Here is a 16,596-nt window from a genome sequence, read left to right as displayed (position 1 = left end):
GAAATACTACTGCTGCTTCCGTTGAACTGGCGACCTCATCGGCTGTACTAAGGTTCCGAGTGGGATCTGTTTGAATAGAGAGAGCGAGTGTTGAGAAATACTACGAACTAGATTTGTTTGGATAGAGAGAGAGAGAGAGAGAGAGAGAGAGTGCGAGAGAGGGAGAGAGACAACTGAAAGGAAGGTTTCTGGAAAATGAGAAAGAATTGCTTTCTGTGCACACCCATGCATGGTAAATTAAGTGAGTCTCCTACATAGCCATTGTTTATTGGCTGGTGTAATTCTAATTAAGTTTACACCGGTTCCGGCTTGAAACTTTTCTCAAACAAAAAAGGGTCAAATCAAACCAACCACTAGGGCTCCAAATGTATATTTCATGTTATTCTTGATTAGTAAATGAATGAAATCATGTACATCCGAAATACGTACGCACTGGTACTGCATAAATAAACACGTACCCGACGTCTGCCCGCATGCATGCATGCAGTTTCAATATCTCATGTGAAACTCGATCGATCGAACTGATCTACATAATGGTACATGCATTGGGGTTCTCATCGCTAAACATCATTAGCAGTTCGTTCTCTTTGCAATAATCAAACATTATTAATAGTGGATCATCCGGAGCAACCTTTGGTTGTACGGATAATTCTGATCCGTTTGATTCAGCAGTGCTGCTTGCAGGCGCCTTTTCCTTGTTAACTACGATCTCTGCTCTCTTCCCTGTCTTCTTTTTAAGTTTCTTCAACACTTTTTGAGGATCAAACTTGCCCGTTGCCACAACCTTGTGGTTGTTCATGTCTGTCGTAAACTTCTCCACCCCTTCAAACCATGCAAAACATTAATTAATCCAAGAAAAAAACTTAACATAAATAACTAACCGGTAATCGTTTATTAATTCGCTAAAAGAAAGAGATCAATGGAGAGAAGAAAGAGCACGTACGTACCTTTACACTTGGAGATGGCTTTGGCAACGGTTCTTTCACACGCATTGCAGTGCATTGAAACTTTAAATTCCGCATGAACAACTTCCTGATATTTGAGAACATAAAAAGAGATCAAGGACGAAATTATTTTGTACGTGATTCTTTGCCTCTAATATCTCAAAGATAAAGAAGAGGAAAAAGAAAAGATCTTAATTAATGGTGTTAAAAATAATATTTTAAAGAAATAATTACTTTGGTTGCTTCGACGTCCTTTTTCTTCTTCTTTGCCATCGAAACTAACTGTTGAAGAGAATAAGCAAATGATCAATGCAAGGAATTTTAATGTGGAAAATTAATTAGCCTTTTAAGTTAATTACACGATAAGGGTAATTTAGTAACTGACCAGCCATTGGTTGGGGGCAGTTAAAACTTAAAAGAGAGCAATTTACGAACAAGCCGACTATAATGCTGGGTCGGAAAATAATTTTGCCCCCGAATTACTCACTAATTTAAACTAAGACGGGTAATTAAGGAATTCCATTTCCTGAATTGCCCATCACGTATCAACTGCCGAATCAGAGAAAATTAGACAAGCAATATCAAATACAAATTACAGCCTATATTTTAGAAGTCAAACTCTCTCCTTAAGCATTAGTTTTTTGTGTAATCATGTACGGTTCATGAATTGTGCAAGTGACGCATATTCTTTCTAAAAGAGGAATGAGATATTATTAAAAAATTAATTTTTTTATGTTAGTTCCATATTTACTATTTTTTTTTTAAAAATGAGTGTGCGGCAATATTTGTCATTCTATAACTGTAAATATTATTTCTCTATTTTTTTTTAAAGATGTTGCTTAAATGCTTGGCAAAAGGTCACATTCATAAATGTTATTTAATAGATGAGTTATATACCACTACAACAAATTAGCCTTTTTCTCACGAGTGATTTTGTGACAATTAGTCTATATTTTTGTCTAAAATAATTTTTTTCCGCCATTTCAAGTTGTAGTTGACTCCTCAGAAATGCACGACAACTTATAGTACTTAAAGCTACGAGTGAAATTTATGTCAGAAATACTCTTTTCCCACAATTCTTTTCCTCGCAAAAGTGGAAACTTTCATCGTAAAAAATATGCCAACCATGGTTAACTGGGGTCGGAAATACTTATTTGTCGCAGTGGAAATTGCTAGAAATATGCATTTGCGACCAAAAAAATATTTCCGACGATTTACCTTTGTCGGAAATAGTCTTTTATGAAATAAAAAAAAAATACTAGTAAAACAGTATTATAACCTTATATGTAAAATACAAAAAATGTGCATAATATATTACCATTACACTAATATCGGTAATAATATACATTTAAGTAGAGATGAAAGCAAAAGAATCCCAAAGTAAAACTAAAAAAGCTTAACACTGCAGAAAATTAAAACTAGAAAAGTTTAGAACTATATTTGACCACATTGACTAAGTACACATATGTGGAAATCTCTAAGCTTACAAATAAGAGACGACAAAAAACTGAAAAAAAAAAAATACTCTAACACAAATTAGAGCACACTCTTCACATATGCAATTTACAACATAGCATAGCTTATAAAAAGTTGGGTATACCCTTGGTTTTGCATTTTAGAGAGTGATCACCAAATTTGATTTGGCAAACATTTGATTGCAAATTAGAACAAAGAAATTAAGATTCATGGTTGCACCTTTATGTCACTACAACATATTTGTCCATTTCCCACAAGTTTTTTTTCCAAGATTTACCTATGGTGGCAAATACTTAGCTAATGTCCTAAAAATTGTCCGTGAATAAAAAAAAAAAAAAAGCCCTTCGAAAAGAGATCACGTTCTGAGCAAAATTTGTCAATAAAAAGAATTTTTACGGTGACTTTTTTTGCCGCAAATAATTCTGCTGAAAAAACTACTAAAATCACAAACTTATAGTACTTGCGGCAATGATGAACCGCTACAAATAGTTTGAAGATAACCCCCATTATTTCTTTCTTCCCTAGCCGATACTCTCTCTCTCTCTCTCTCTCTCTCTCTCTCCCGAGTGTGACAGAGAGCCAGCTCCTTGATTAGGGTTCATCGAGTGAACAGTTAAATCCTATATGGATTTGGATGAGAACCAGCAACTCAAACAGGTATCAGGTCTTCTTGATTTTGAGATTTTGTTTGCTTTTTCCTGAATATTTTAGAATTTTAGGGTTAAACATAATGGTCTTTTGATTTTGTGGTTTTGTGTTATGATTTTGAGGTTTTTGTTGGACTAGCTTGTTGGAATTGCAGCTTGAGAGAAGAGAAAATGAGAAAGGGAATGAGAGAGAGAAACTGAGGTCAAAATCTTTGACACTTTTCATTAATCAATGTTCTGCATTACACATTGTCCCTTTATATATTATACAAAACATATGGGTACACAGATAAAGGAAAGAGGAAAAAGACAACTCAGTTTCTATTCCTAGTATACAAACAATTCTGCAAAATGTACATAAATGGTAGAGCAGTAGCGTGATCATCCTAAAGGCATGCTGCAGGTTCCTTATGCTTTATCATGGTGGCCGTTGGTCCTGCTTTTGCAGTGTGGTGGCTGCATGTCCCTCTGTTACAGTGCTGACAAAGTAGCCTTTTGTAGCAACATCATGGTACTTTTCATTCTTCATGGTCCTTAGATTATTCGAGTTTTGTGACTCCCCCTCAAGATGGGCATAGATATTTAAAATGCCCATCTTGGACAACAAAAAACTGAAAATTTGCAGTGCTTAGTGCCTTAGTGAAAATGTCTGCAAGTTGAAACCTTGAAGCAACATGTAAAGGAGTGATAACCTTGGCCAACACTTTTTCTCTAACAAAATAACAATCTAGCTCGATGTGTTTGGTACTTTCATGAAAAACTGGGTTCTTGGTTATTTGCAAAGCAGACTGGTTATCACAGTATAGGGTGGCAGGCTTGGTATGCATAATGTTAAAATCTTTTAATAAGGAAATTAACCATACTTGTGTGAGCTAGTGCTCGATGTTCTGCTTCTACAAAAGTGCGTGAGATTGTTGCTTGTTTCTTTGATTTCCAGCTAACCAAGGAATTACCAATGAAGACACAGAAACCTGTTATGGATCTCCTTGTTTCTGGGCAGGCTGCCCAATTTGAGTCACTAAAAGCCTTGAGGTGTAGATCACATTGAGAGGAGAAGAGTATACCTTGCCCTATTGAGCATTTCACATATCTCAAAATTCGATGGGTAGCTTGCATGTGCACCTCACTTGGTCTGTCCATAAATTGACTGAGTATGCCTACTGCATAAGTGATGTCAGGTCTAGTTATGGTGAGGTAAATCAGTCTTCCCACAAGTCTTCTGTAGCTTGAGGGATCATTCAGTGAATCTGAAGCTGAGTGTGAGAGTTTGTGATTTGTTTTAATGGGTGTGCTTGCTGGTTTGCACTTAAGGAGCCTTGTATCCTCTGAGATCTCTAGGCAGTATTTTCTTTGGCACAAATGGATCCCAGCAACTGACCTTGCAATTTCTAATCCTAAGAAAAATTTGAGGATGCCAAGGTCTTTAATTCTAAATTGAGAGTGAAGGTGGACCTTTACTTTATCAATTTCCTTGAGGTTGGAGCTGCCTATGATTATGTCATCAACATAGACAAGCAAGGCTATGAAACCATCCTCATTGTTTCTAGCGAAGAGAGAGTAATCTATTTTGAGGGTTGGAACCTAATGGAGGTAAGGGCTTCAGAAAATCTGGAGTGCCATTGCCTAGAAGCTTGCTTGAGTCCATAGAGTGATTTGTGGAGTTTGCAAACCAGCTTTCCCTTGGTGGTGGACTCCCCCTTACTATGATAACCAGGAGGAAATTCCATATATATTTCCTCATCCAACTTGCCATGAAGGAAGGCATTGTGCAAATCTAATTGATAAAGGTGCCAATTGAGAGTAGCATCTAAGGCAAGAAACACACGGACAATTGTGAGTTTTGCAAGATTTGTGGAGAGGTAGGTGATTGTGTGTAAGGTGAGGAGGGTGGAGGCAGGTTGTGTTCACCATTTTGTGAGGTAGACTCAGTGGTGCTGGTTTCAGTAGGGGTTGAGGGAGTGAAATGTTGGGATGTGAAGGGAGATGAGATGGATTCTTGTATAGAGATTGGAAGGACTAGGTTTTGAGCTGGTGGGGTGGTATCAAAAGTTTGGTGTTGAAAAGGGAAAAATGACTCATAAAAAAACACATCCCTTGAGACAAAACAAGAGTGATCTTCAAGATAAAAAACTTTGTGTCCTTTGATTACAGGGGGGTAACCTATGAAAATACATTTTCTTGCTCGAGGATCCAGCTTACTTCTATGGTTCTTGACAGTAGATGCAAAGCATAGACATCCAAAAACCTTCAAGTGAGAGTAGGAGAGAATAGATGAGAATAGGGTTTCATAAGGGGACTTATTGTTGATGACAGGTGTAGGAATTCTATTGATGATGTGTGCTGCAGTCAACATAGCATCTCCCCAAAATTTGAGTGGAAGGGAAGCTTGAAAAGAAGGGCACTGGCAGTGGAGAGAAGATGTTGATGCTTCATTTCCACTACCCCATTTTGTTGAGGGGTGTAGATGCAAGTTCTTTGGTGTAAAATGCCTTGTGAATTATAGAAGTTTGTCATTTGAAATTCTAGACCATTATCAGACCTCACTTGCTTAATTTTGGCATCGAATTGTTCTTAATCATGTGAATGAAATTTTGTAGGATATTTCTTGTTTCGGATTTGAACTTCATTAGGTAGACCCAAGTGACTCGAGTTTTGTCATCCACAATGGTTAGAAAGTACTGATTGCCTTGAATGGAAGGATGGGAGTATGGCCCCCAAATGTCATAGTGAATTAGTTCAAAAGGAGTAGATGTGGAAATGGAACTCAAATGGAAAGGTTCTCTTTTGTTTAGCCAAATGACATATTGTGCATTGCATATCACTATTACATTTTACATTAGGAATATGGGATTGAATAACATTCATCCTTTGGTGGGATACATGAAAAGTCTAAAATGCCATTGGAAACTTTAGCAAGACCAATTGTCATCCATGAAGATAGGTCCTATATGAAGCAAAATTTTTCAAGAAAAATGATGCAAAGAGAAGAATCTTGGGTGAGCTTGCTGGCAGATATGAGATTGAAGGCAAAACTGGGCACACATAAGACATTAGTGAGGGTGAGTTTATCTGAAATTTTAACAGTGCCTATATGTGTCACCTCAGCATATGTTTTGTTTGGAAGGTGCACCTGAGTGTGTTTCTTACAAGTGATGGTGATGAGCAGTGAAATGGAGTAGACCATGTGGTCTGTGGCTCCAGTGTTGAGGATCCATTGTGAGTGTGATTTTTGATTGTTTCTTGCAGGAAAAAGATGGCATGCTTGTAAGATAGTTTCTATGTGAGTGGTTATACCTGCCATGTTGGAGGAATGATAGCTAGGAGGCTTGGCATCTGTGGCTGTTTGGAGGTCAGTCTAGAGTGGTTGGTTGGCATGTTCCTCTCCCTTGAGTTGAGCTGAGAAGAGCTGCTATCTGCTGAATCTGTACCATAGTCAAGGGAAGTTGTGGGGCACTCGAGCTATTATTTTCTTGGTTTTGGGCAGTAACCTGGTTTGCTGAGTAAGTGTTTGATCCATTAGTTGAGTACCCAAGTTTGGACTTGGTGAATTTGAAGTTGGGTGGAAATCCAACTAGTCGATAGCATTTCTCTCTTGTATGGCCCATCTTGCCATAATGGTAACAAGTAATGTCTGTTTTGTCCTTCTTCTTGGCTTGATCATGGTAAGCAGCCAACACTGATGATTCATTTGGGGGCATCACAAGGGATCTAGCCTCCCTTTGCTTTCTTCCTGCAAAACTAGAGAGAAGACTCTATCTAATGAGGGTATGAGACTCATAAGAATAATCTGACCTCTAATGGCATCATATGTATCATTCAACCCCATTAAAAACTTGAAGATTGAATCTGTTTGTTGGACTTCTACTATGGATTCTAAGGTTTTACAAGTGCATGAACATTGGGGTAATGGCCTATAATTGTGCAGTTCTTCTCACACTGCATTGAGTTGGGTAAAGTAGTCACTCACGGATTGTGTTCCTTGAGTGATGGACCCTAGTTGCTGTTGTAATTGATAGATGTGCACATTGTCAGGTTGTGCAAACCTAGCTTTAAGCTTATCCCAAACTTCTTTGGTTGAGCTCACATATAGAACATTAGATGCAATTTCTTTTGAGATTGAGTTGAGAATCCAAGATAGGATCAAGTTGTTGCAGCGGAGCCAAGGCACATAGAGGGTGTTGGTGAGTGCAGAGGGTGTTGGTGAGTGCAGGAGTTTTAATGGATCCATCTAGAAAACCAAGTTTGTTTTTGATGGAAATGGCTAAGGTGAATGAGCAATTCCAAGAGAGGTAGTTAGGCCCTGTGAGATGAGGTGTGACCACCACGGTGTTGGCATTGTCACTGTGGTGCAAGAAGAAGGGGTTGTTGGGGTCCTCAAATGGGGAAGGTTTATGTTGTGTTGTAGCCTCAGCCATGGGAGCAATAAGCTACAAATAAGATGATGAAGATGATGTTTGATGATAGGAATGAAAGAAGCAGGTTAGACCCGCTCTGATACCATGTTGGAATTGTAGCTTGAGAGAAGAGAAAATGAGAAAGGGAACGAGAGAGAGCAAAATCTTTGACACTTTTCATTAATCAATGTTCTGCATTACACACTGTCCCTTTATATATTATACAAAACATATGGGTACACAGATAAAGGATAGAGGAAAAAGACAACTAAGATTCTATTCCTACTATACAAACAATTCTGCAAAATGTACATAAATGGTAGAGCATTAGCACGATCATCCTAAAGGCATGCTGCAGGTTCCTTATGCTTTATCATGGTGGCCGCTGGTCCTGTTTTTGCAGTGTGGTGGCTGCATGTCCCTCTGTTGCAGTGCTGGCAGAGTAGCCTTTTGTAGCAACAGCAGGGTACTTTTCATTCTTCATGGTCCTTAGATTATTTGAGTTTTGTGATAGCTTTTAGTGCAGTAACCACATAGCCCAAAATTACTTCTAATTAAAAAAGAAAATGAAGACAGATTTTCAAGGGCTGGAGTTTTCATCGATCTTGCTCTGCCATTCCTTATTTTTTGGACGTTGTTAGATAAAAGAAGGCGTGCCATCTACAATAGAATACTTTCGTATGCAGCCTGTATACCTTATTTCTGATTATTCAATAAGATTATACTTACTTTTTATTAAGAAGTAAAATAAATTGCTGGTTCTATTGATGTCATCTTCACCCTGCTGCATAACCTATAAAGTATTTCAAGACCCAGGCCTAGTAATAGCAGTAGTCATGTTTAACTCTTGATTGTGAGCAAGTCATACTTGTGTGGGTATTAAGTTGTTTTAAGACGTGCTTGGCTGTGCCTTTTTGAGAAGTACTCCTTATTTGTTTAGAAGTATAGACAGAAATCATAGACCTGCATCAAGGTAAATGGCCTTTCCATTTATATTATAATTCTCTAAATTCTAACAATATGCACTAAAATCTCATGATACTTCTAGCCTTTTACAGTTAGTCTTTAGATTTCTTTATTCTATTTTTTTTTAATTTTTTTTTTTTTTATGAATGAGATGCACTTGAATACGAGTTAGATAAAATATACTTTGGGTTCATTTTATTTGCTAACAATTAATGGTTCCATTGAAGAAAACAGGGACACACACATATATAATAATCAGTCTAGCATATGATGGGAGGATGGTTAAACAAACAAGAAGAGGGTTTCTTAGACGAGCTACCAATTAAACACAGTTGGCTTTTGGCCCAAAAAATTTTCTTGCACTCCATTTTCAGTATTTTAAATTTTCTCTAATCCTTCATGCACTCCATTTTCTGTTCACATTTTCACCTTCACTACCTCCATCTCAACTTGTGCCTTCTTTTAAGAAAAAATTAATTATACAAAGGAAAAGAAAGCAATACTACCAGAGAAAGTCATGGCTAAACAAAAGATATTTGAAACTTAATCGACAATTGCATAAAACTCAGCTTATTGTTCAAGTAATAAGTCAATATCCAACTAGATATAAGCACATCAAAGGTCAATGGTAAACGTTAAACTTTTGTATGTTTGGCTTCATTTACAATCGATTGGACAGCACCAAGAGATTTTAACTTATCTTTCATGTTGGTTTCTACACAGTTTATAATAGTTTACATTTTTCAGAACTTGATATGCCCGCGCACTACTCAGATTTGGTGAGTTACATCTTGTGCTTTTCATAAATAAGCCATGCCGTCGCCACTGAGGGAAGCGGGTAAGTTTTCTGTTACTCTCCAGCTATTATTTCACAGTTGGCACGTTATAGCCCTGCTGTAATATTTTTCACAGATGTAATGAGTAAATATAATATTATATAGGTCTGAGTAGGTGGGGAAGTGGGGGAAGTTAGAGTTGCATTAATTAAGGAAAAATTCATCTGCTAGTGCAAGGGTGATGCTCTGCTTTTGGAGACTAGCTTTTGCTTGTGCAATCAATCATGCTCTGCTCCACATATATAGGTGATGTGTGGGCATTGGTGATGATGCCCCTGCTCTACATGAGGCTTGAAAACATATGTGCTGCTTTGCTTGTGTACACTTATGTTTTGGTTTGCTGTTGACATGCTATACCCTTTTACTCTACATGTTCATCGTAGAATGGGTCATCGTTTTACCTATAACTTGCGTAAGTAATCTTTTGTTTGTGCATATATGCCTCTAACATAATATACATATATAAAGGAATTTTATTCAGTTTCCTAATGCCCCCTCTAATATATATACGTATGTTGTGTGCAGCAGCCTTATTATTGGATAATGTATGAGCATTCTATGAACCAAAAGAGGCTGAGGCAGGAGCAATTGACAGGGGAATACCATAAGATTGCATGCAGATGTAGACTTTTTAGAGAACATTCTCCTATCAATTTCTTTGTTCTATGTAATTAATATGTTATCTTAGTTTCTTATTTGTTGTAATTAAGATTAATATGTGAACTTAAGTTGGTGAAATTGTTTCCCCAGTTGTTATGTTGTAACGACCAAATTCTTTGTCTAGAACATATTTGTTCTATAAAGATATAATTTGTTTAAACTTTCTGCTTGTGTAATTGTGTTTTTTGGTTGAAATATAATGATTGATTGTGTGTTTTTTGTGTATTCTGTTCTAGTATTTTTATTTTTATTTAGTAAAAGACTATTTTCGGGGATATTTTATTGTCGGTGTAAGGGGGTTCCCCCTTATCAGCCCGTATAACAAGCCCACGAGGGATCACGGGGAAGTAAGCTAGAGAGCCAGGCCAAGTCCAGCCAAGCCAAACAACCCTCCTCTAAAAGGAGTCAATAGGCATATGCAGAGTATTTGACTCACGAGTAAAATCCACCCACGAATCAACCCAATGACACTCTACCCTCAGAAACCTGCGTATGCAAGTGTCTGGAAAGTATGGAGAACCTTTGATCTCTTGACAGCAGACGTGGAGGGGTTTAACAGAGAGTGTCTGTAGGATAAAGTGAGTCGGGAAGTCACACCACATTAATGGCGCCACCCCCCAGACTCTACACCTCATTAATGACGCCATCCTAAACGCCACACAACATTAAAAGACTCTGACTAAGTGAATAGTTTAAGTGACATGGACTCCCTGAAGCCAGGTGTGAGCTATCCCACCCAGAAACCTAGTATAAAAGCTGACCCCTAGGTACGAAGAACTTTCTTGGATTCCTCTAAGCTCACGCAAGAACTACTAAGGAGATATACTAACCTTAGTATCAGAGACTCCTCGGCCTCCACCAAGGCCCCCTACTCTATATTTTCTTAAGTGTGCAAGTCAAACATGGAAGCGAGGCTCACTGTGATGGAACAATTGGTAGGAAAGCTAACTAACGAGGTGGAGACCATCCGAAAAGAAAATGAGACACTAAAAGTAGTCACCAACGAGCCAGAAAATGAAGCAGAACCAAGTAACAATGAGCATGTAGGATCTAGAAACGCAGGACGGTGGGGTGACGTAGAGGGAGAAAGAAAAAACATGCAGGATGAGCTGCGTAACCTTAAAGGGAAATAAGAAGCAATGGCGAGAAAGATGGGTACATTGTCATCAGTAGACTAGTTGCTCACCAGTATGGGCCTACCCTACAGCGAAGAGGTGATGGCTGTGACTCTACCTCCAAAGTTCCGGGTTCTTCTCATGGACATGTACGATGGGGCTAGAGACCTCCTTGAACACCTGGAAACCTTCAGAGCCCACATGACTCTGTATGGTTTCCCGAGAAAAGTAGCATGCAGAGCTTTCCCGCTGACCTTGAGGGGGCCAATGAGAGTATGGTTTGAGTCTTTGGCACCCAGGTCCATAGACGGCTTTGGGGAAATGGCCCGCCTGTTCCTCACTCAATTTATCGCTAGCCGGAGAAGAGTACGCCGTGAGAAGACGCCCCACGGCGTACTCTCACCATCAAGCAAGGGGAAGAAGAAAGTCTGAAGACATACCTATCCAGGTTCAACAAAAAACGAATGACTACAAATGACCAGAACAAGAAGATAACTTTGGCAGCGCTTTTAGGAGGAGTATGGCCCTTATCCCAGTTCATGGCAGAGTTGGCAAGGAGAACTTCTGCCACACTGCGAGAATTCATGGATCAATCCGACAACTTTATTAACACTGAGGACACACTTTCGACCTTGACCGAGTCGATGAGGAAATAATTGAACAAGCGGCAAAGAAAGTGAAAGCACCAACTAGAGGCAAGGCTCGAGATAAGCTGGAGAAATGACCACACGACAAAAGGAGAGAAGAAGCCCTTACAAAGTGCCTAGTGTTTCGACTTGATCGGCAGGTCCAACACTCATAACACTGAAGATTGCCTTTCCTTGAAGGAGGAAAGAGAGTAGGCTGGGCAGCTAAGGTCGTGATACCCACTTGCCCGGAGGCCAGAACAGGAGTGTAGGAAGAGATCGCGGGAAAGATGCGCGGAGAGAGTCAAAAGGCTAAGGAGGGAAGGGAGCCCGAGGCAAATGGTAGCTGCGCAGGGATCCCAACATGATTGCCCCGCGCAACACATCAAGAAGGGCTATCGTTGGGGGAAATCAGAACCGTCGCGGGAGGATTCACTGGTGAAGGCGCAACCTCATCCAGTCGAAAGATGCACGCTAAGCAAGTGAGATACAGAGAAGTGTATTTGGCTGAGTATCACCCTACCAAGTATAGGAGAAACGAACCTGCCCCATCATTTCCTTTGGAGAGGACGGTGAGGAGGGGGTCCTCTATCTGCACGACGATGCCCTAGTAGTGACTATGTTGGTCGCCAACTTCACCACTAGGAGGATCCTTATTGGCAATGGTAGCTCTGTAGACGTCCTATTCTGGGAAGCCTTTACTCGGATGGGGATAGATGCCACCTAACTCCAACCAACCCCCATGCCCTTGAAGGGTTTCTCTGGGGACACAGTCTAGCTGGTCGGAACCATCACACTATCCGTCTTGGCGGGCAGTGTTCCCTCGACGAATTTTGTTATGATCGACTTCATAGTGGTAAAGTCTCCTTCATCATATAACGCCATAATTGGCAGACCCACCCTCAACAGTCTAAGGGTGATAACGTCGACCTGCCACTTGAAGATGAAGTTTCCAATCTCTTAGGGGGCAGGAGAAACTCGAGGAGAACAGGTCTTAGCGCGGGAGTGTTACGCGCAAGAGTTGAAGCCAAGGGATGCCAGGGTGCACATGGTCCACACCCATAAGACACTGGGCATCTACGGAAGTTTTATCTTGAAAGAACCTTATGACTTGTAATTTATATTTACATGTTAATAGTGTAAATTCTATTAATGAAAGTGTGGCTTTTCAAAGGTAAAATACGTCTCGCCTATCTCGACTCCTTACTCCAACAACGTAATCTCCATCAATGTAATCTCCATCAACATAATCTCCATCAACGTATCTCCATCAATGAAATCTCCATCGACGACTACTTACCTCCCTGTGAGGCACTGAAGGGATGAGTTACACCTAAGGCTGCTTTATTCCTCTTGCGGTAGAGAGTGGGCCAACCCTTGGCTGCTCGATATTTACCTTCCTCGTGAGCGTCAACAGGTGGGAGTGGGTCCAGTCTCAAACTGCCCAGTAACTTACCTCCCCGCAGGAGGTAAAGAGCGAGATGTGCCTTAAGGCCATCTCGTCCATCTCACGACGGAGAGCGGGTCTAGCTACTCGGCTGCCTGGCAACTTATCCACCAGCGTCGACTTGACCCAACACTTACATTCCTTGTGATGTCAACAGGTGAGAGCGAATCCAGTCCCAAGCTGTCCGGCAACTTACTGCCCATGAGGATCAATAGATGGACAAACGGCTCAACCTCCCTCACATGGGAGAGTGGGTCCAACCTCTTGGCTACCTGACAGCTTACCCCACTCCCATCATGGTGAACTCAACTATTTGAAAAATTACCTCCTCGGGGGACCAAAGGGGCGGGCCTAGCCTAAGGCATCCCGACCGCCCGACATTAGCTATCTCTAACAAAGGAACGACAAACGAGCAACGCCTCACTCCTCGCCATGCTCCTTCTCCACCAAACAGAACTCCAAGCGACTAACGCCTCACGTCTCCTGCAAAACAGTCCAGGTTTGCAAATTTTATACTCATAGATCAAGGATGAGTTAAATTAACTTATTTATTTTTTCGAGCGGTACATTAGACGTCTCATATTCGCCTCATGGTAAAGTGCGGATTGGCTTCTCAGCTGTCCGATAAACTACCTCCTCGGGGGACCAAAGGGGCGGGTTTAGCCTAAGGCATCTCGATCCCTCCTCGGGTGGAGAGCGGGTTTAGTTCTTCGACTGCCTGACTTTATGCAATCTCTAATGACGAAACGCCAATGCTATTAAACATCTCAACTACGTGGCGACTCATGCCCTCCAGAGAGACCAAAGAGGAGTAAGGCATCCAGGCCTATCTACCTGTAGAATATGGGCCTGTTATCTCCACTACACAACGTAGGCTCCTGAGGGGTAGGTAGATAGTCGGTAGGGTTGACACTGGTGGAGTTGTCTGAAAATGCGCTGGAGATCAACTCCTTCCCTATCAAGACCCCATGCTTCAACATTGTTGGGTCTCGAGGGAGTCCTTGCACTTTCAGTGCCCTTAAATTACCTCAGGGACTCAGGAGCACATGATCTCTCATTCTCTCTAAACCCTCAAGATAGCTATGTCTCCACATACTTGCCTTAACCCTTGCCTCAGTTTATGAAGCCAACAAGAAAATTAAAGGAGACAAATGTCGTGTCTTCAAAGACTTGCCTTAACCATTACCTCAGTCTATGAGGCCGACGAGAAGATCAGGGAAGCCAAGTGCTGTGTCTCCACAAACTTGCTTTAACCCTTGCCTCTGTTTACAAGGTTGACGAGAAGATTAAGGGAGTCAAGTGTCATGTCTCCACAGACTTGACTTATCTATCGTATTAGCTATGCCAGACTGACAGAAGAAAAAGCAGAGGAAAAAGATCATTAAGGGAGAAACAAACATCCAAGGCTAGGCAACAAAGGAAAAAGACAATTGTATTGATAGTTAAACGTATACAAAGCACGAGCAAATGACTGCAAGGATGTCTACAAATACTTGGTCAGAGGTCTTTATTATGGCTGAGGAAAAATCCAAAAATTCGGCTCCGCCTCTAACTCTACACTGATTCTGCTCCGACTTCAATAAGTCGGAGTCAGAGTCGGAGTTGGAATTTTTTTAAACAAAAAAGTTGGAGTCGGAGTTAGAGTCCACTCCGACTCCGACTCCGATTGTCCGACTCTAACTTTGATATTGTACCTATTTTATAAAAATATATGTATTTTTTATATATTAATCATATATATTTTATATAATTATAACTTATATAGTTAATTAAATTCAATAATATACAAGTATGAGCAAATTATTATAAAATAATATGCTTATACTATAATATAAATAGACTAAATTCACTAATAATAATTTAGTATATGTAAACATCATACTATTAACTATTACTACCATGTAACACTAATGTATAATAACCTGTAATACTAATTATATCATAACTAATGTATAATAATATTTAATACTAATGTATTGTGTATAAACACAAATATATAAATTTATAATAACATGTAATACTAATATATAATAACTAAACTACAATAACATGTGCTAGTAATGTATAATAATCAATGTATAACATGTAATACTAATGTATAAACATTAACATATAATAACATGTATAATAGCAATAATTTGTACAATGATTTATTCTTTCGATTTTGGTTATGTTTTAATAAAATTGAAATTGAAAAATATTTTTTTTAAAAAAACTAAAATCTGGAAACCTAAATCCGATTAGTAAGAGCCCAGATTTTTAAATTGAAATTTCAAATGGGTTAAAAAAAAAAAGCCCAAATCCGACTTTGCTCTGACAAGTCGGAGTTGGAGTTGGATCGGAGGCTATGCGAATCGGAGTTGGAGGCCGAATCCAACCTCCGAAAAAGTTAGAGTCGGGGCACTTCGACTCCGACATTGTTGATGCTCAGCCTTAGTCTTTACAAGGAAAGGAAATAATGTATATAATTTTACAAATAGATAAACATGAACAAAAACTAAGGCGTGGGAGCGTCAGGATCCAACTCAGGAGCATTGGGGTCTGGCTCAGGCGCATTAGGATATGGATCAGAAACATCAAAATCAGGAGGGAAGGCATAAGAAATCATGTCTTTGCCCAGGGTGTAGCCATGCTCGAGCGCGTCAGGGTCTGGAGGGAGGTCGTGAGGAACAATGGCTCTTAAGTGTGCCTCGAGGGCTCTTGAGTTTGCCTGAGGGTTCTCCAGAATTTGGTCCTGCATCCTCTTGAGGCCTTCAATGTATCTGTACGACTAAGCCTAGTCACAGACGAACACAGCTGACCCGAGCTGCCCTTCTAAGCAGGGAACAACCTCCTAAACTTGAGACAGGTCGCTCCACAGATCTTCAATGACCACCCTTTGGGCAGCTAACCTTTTCTTAGCTCCCTTAAACTCTTTAGATGTTTGGTCGGCACACATCTTCTTTGGTTGGCACACATCTTCTCTTGGTCGGCAACAGCCTGGGCAACCACCAAAGAATCTTCCTGCCCTTCCAAGGCTTCAGAAAGGGGCTGGCAATCTTTGTCCAACTACTCAAGCCACTGAGCCTTATAATCTGAACGGCCCCTTACTTCAGCATTCTCCCCCTGCAACTGGCTCAGTGACTCCTCAAGAGTTGCCACATTTATAGTTAGTTTATCAACTGACCCCTAGGCCAAGATCCTTGCCACCGACTCAGTCAAGACATCATTGCAAGCCAACTCGGCTTGCTCCCAGCTTTTTTCGTGAGCAATCTGGGCTTTCACTAGCTCCATCTCCAGACGCTCCTCCTCCCTCTCCCCCAGGCGCACCACCGGGCTTTTCGTGCCAACGAGCAGGGGTCCTTGTTCTCCCATTCAACTACTTCTTGGCCATCCACATTGAAAGCGGCCAGCTGAGATGCGCCCTGTCGCCAACAAAAAAAACGTGGGAATATTCAGTAGAGGATTCCAAATCGATAAGATGGCAGAAAATAATAAACTAGTGT

At 40.3% G+C, this 16,596-nt stretch overlaps 1 protein-coding gene and 1 long non-coding RNA gene across 3 annotated transcripts; one reads left to right on the top strand and one right to left on the bottom strand.

The window, feature by feature from the left end:
• Positions 1-526: 526 nt before the first annotated feature.
• Positions 527-1,217, bottom strand: LOC121242409 (heavy metal-associated isoprenylated plant protein 19). Its single transcript, XM_041140276.1, has 3 exons — positions 1,179-1,217; positions 948-1,032; positions 527-822 (listed from the first exon to the last, which is right to left on the bottom strand). The coding sequence occupies exons 1-3, from the start codon at positions 1,215-1,217 to the stop codon at positions 527-529; spliced, it is 420 nt and encodes a 139-aa protein (XP_040996210.1).
• A 1,590-nt stretch (positions 1,218-2,807) lies between these two features.
• LOC121242456 lies at positions 2,808-10,148 on the top strand. 2 transcript variants are annotated; one of them, XR_005935896.1, is made up of 3 exons: positions 2,907-3,077; positions 9,202-9,265; positions 9,792-10,148. It is a non-coding gene; the product is annotated as an uncharacterized LOC121242456 (long non-coding RNA). The 2 variants fall into 2 exon arrangements; XR_005935897.1 differs by lacking the exon at positions 9,202-9,265 and having other exon boundaries at positions 2,808-3,077.
• Positions 10,149-16,596: the final 6,448 nt, after the last annotated feature.

This window comes from Juglans microcarpa x Juglans regia, chromosome 1D (assembly GCF_004785595.1).
Source record: "Juglans microcarpa x Juglans regia isolate MS1-56 chromosome 1D, Jm3101_v1.0, whole genome shotgun sequence".
NCBI classification, from domain to species: domain Eukaryota; kingdom Viridiplantae; phylum Streptophyta; class Magnoliopsida; order Fagales; family Juglandaceae; genus Juglans; species Juglans microcarpa x Juglans regia.
Note: the sequence above shows the minus strand (reverse complement) of the source record. Positions and strands in the feature narration are given on the sequence as shown.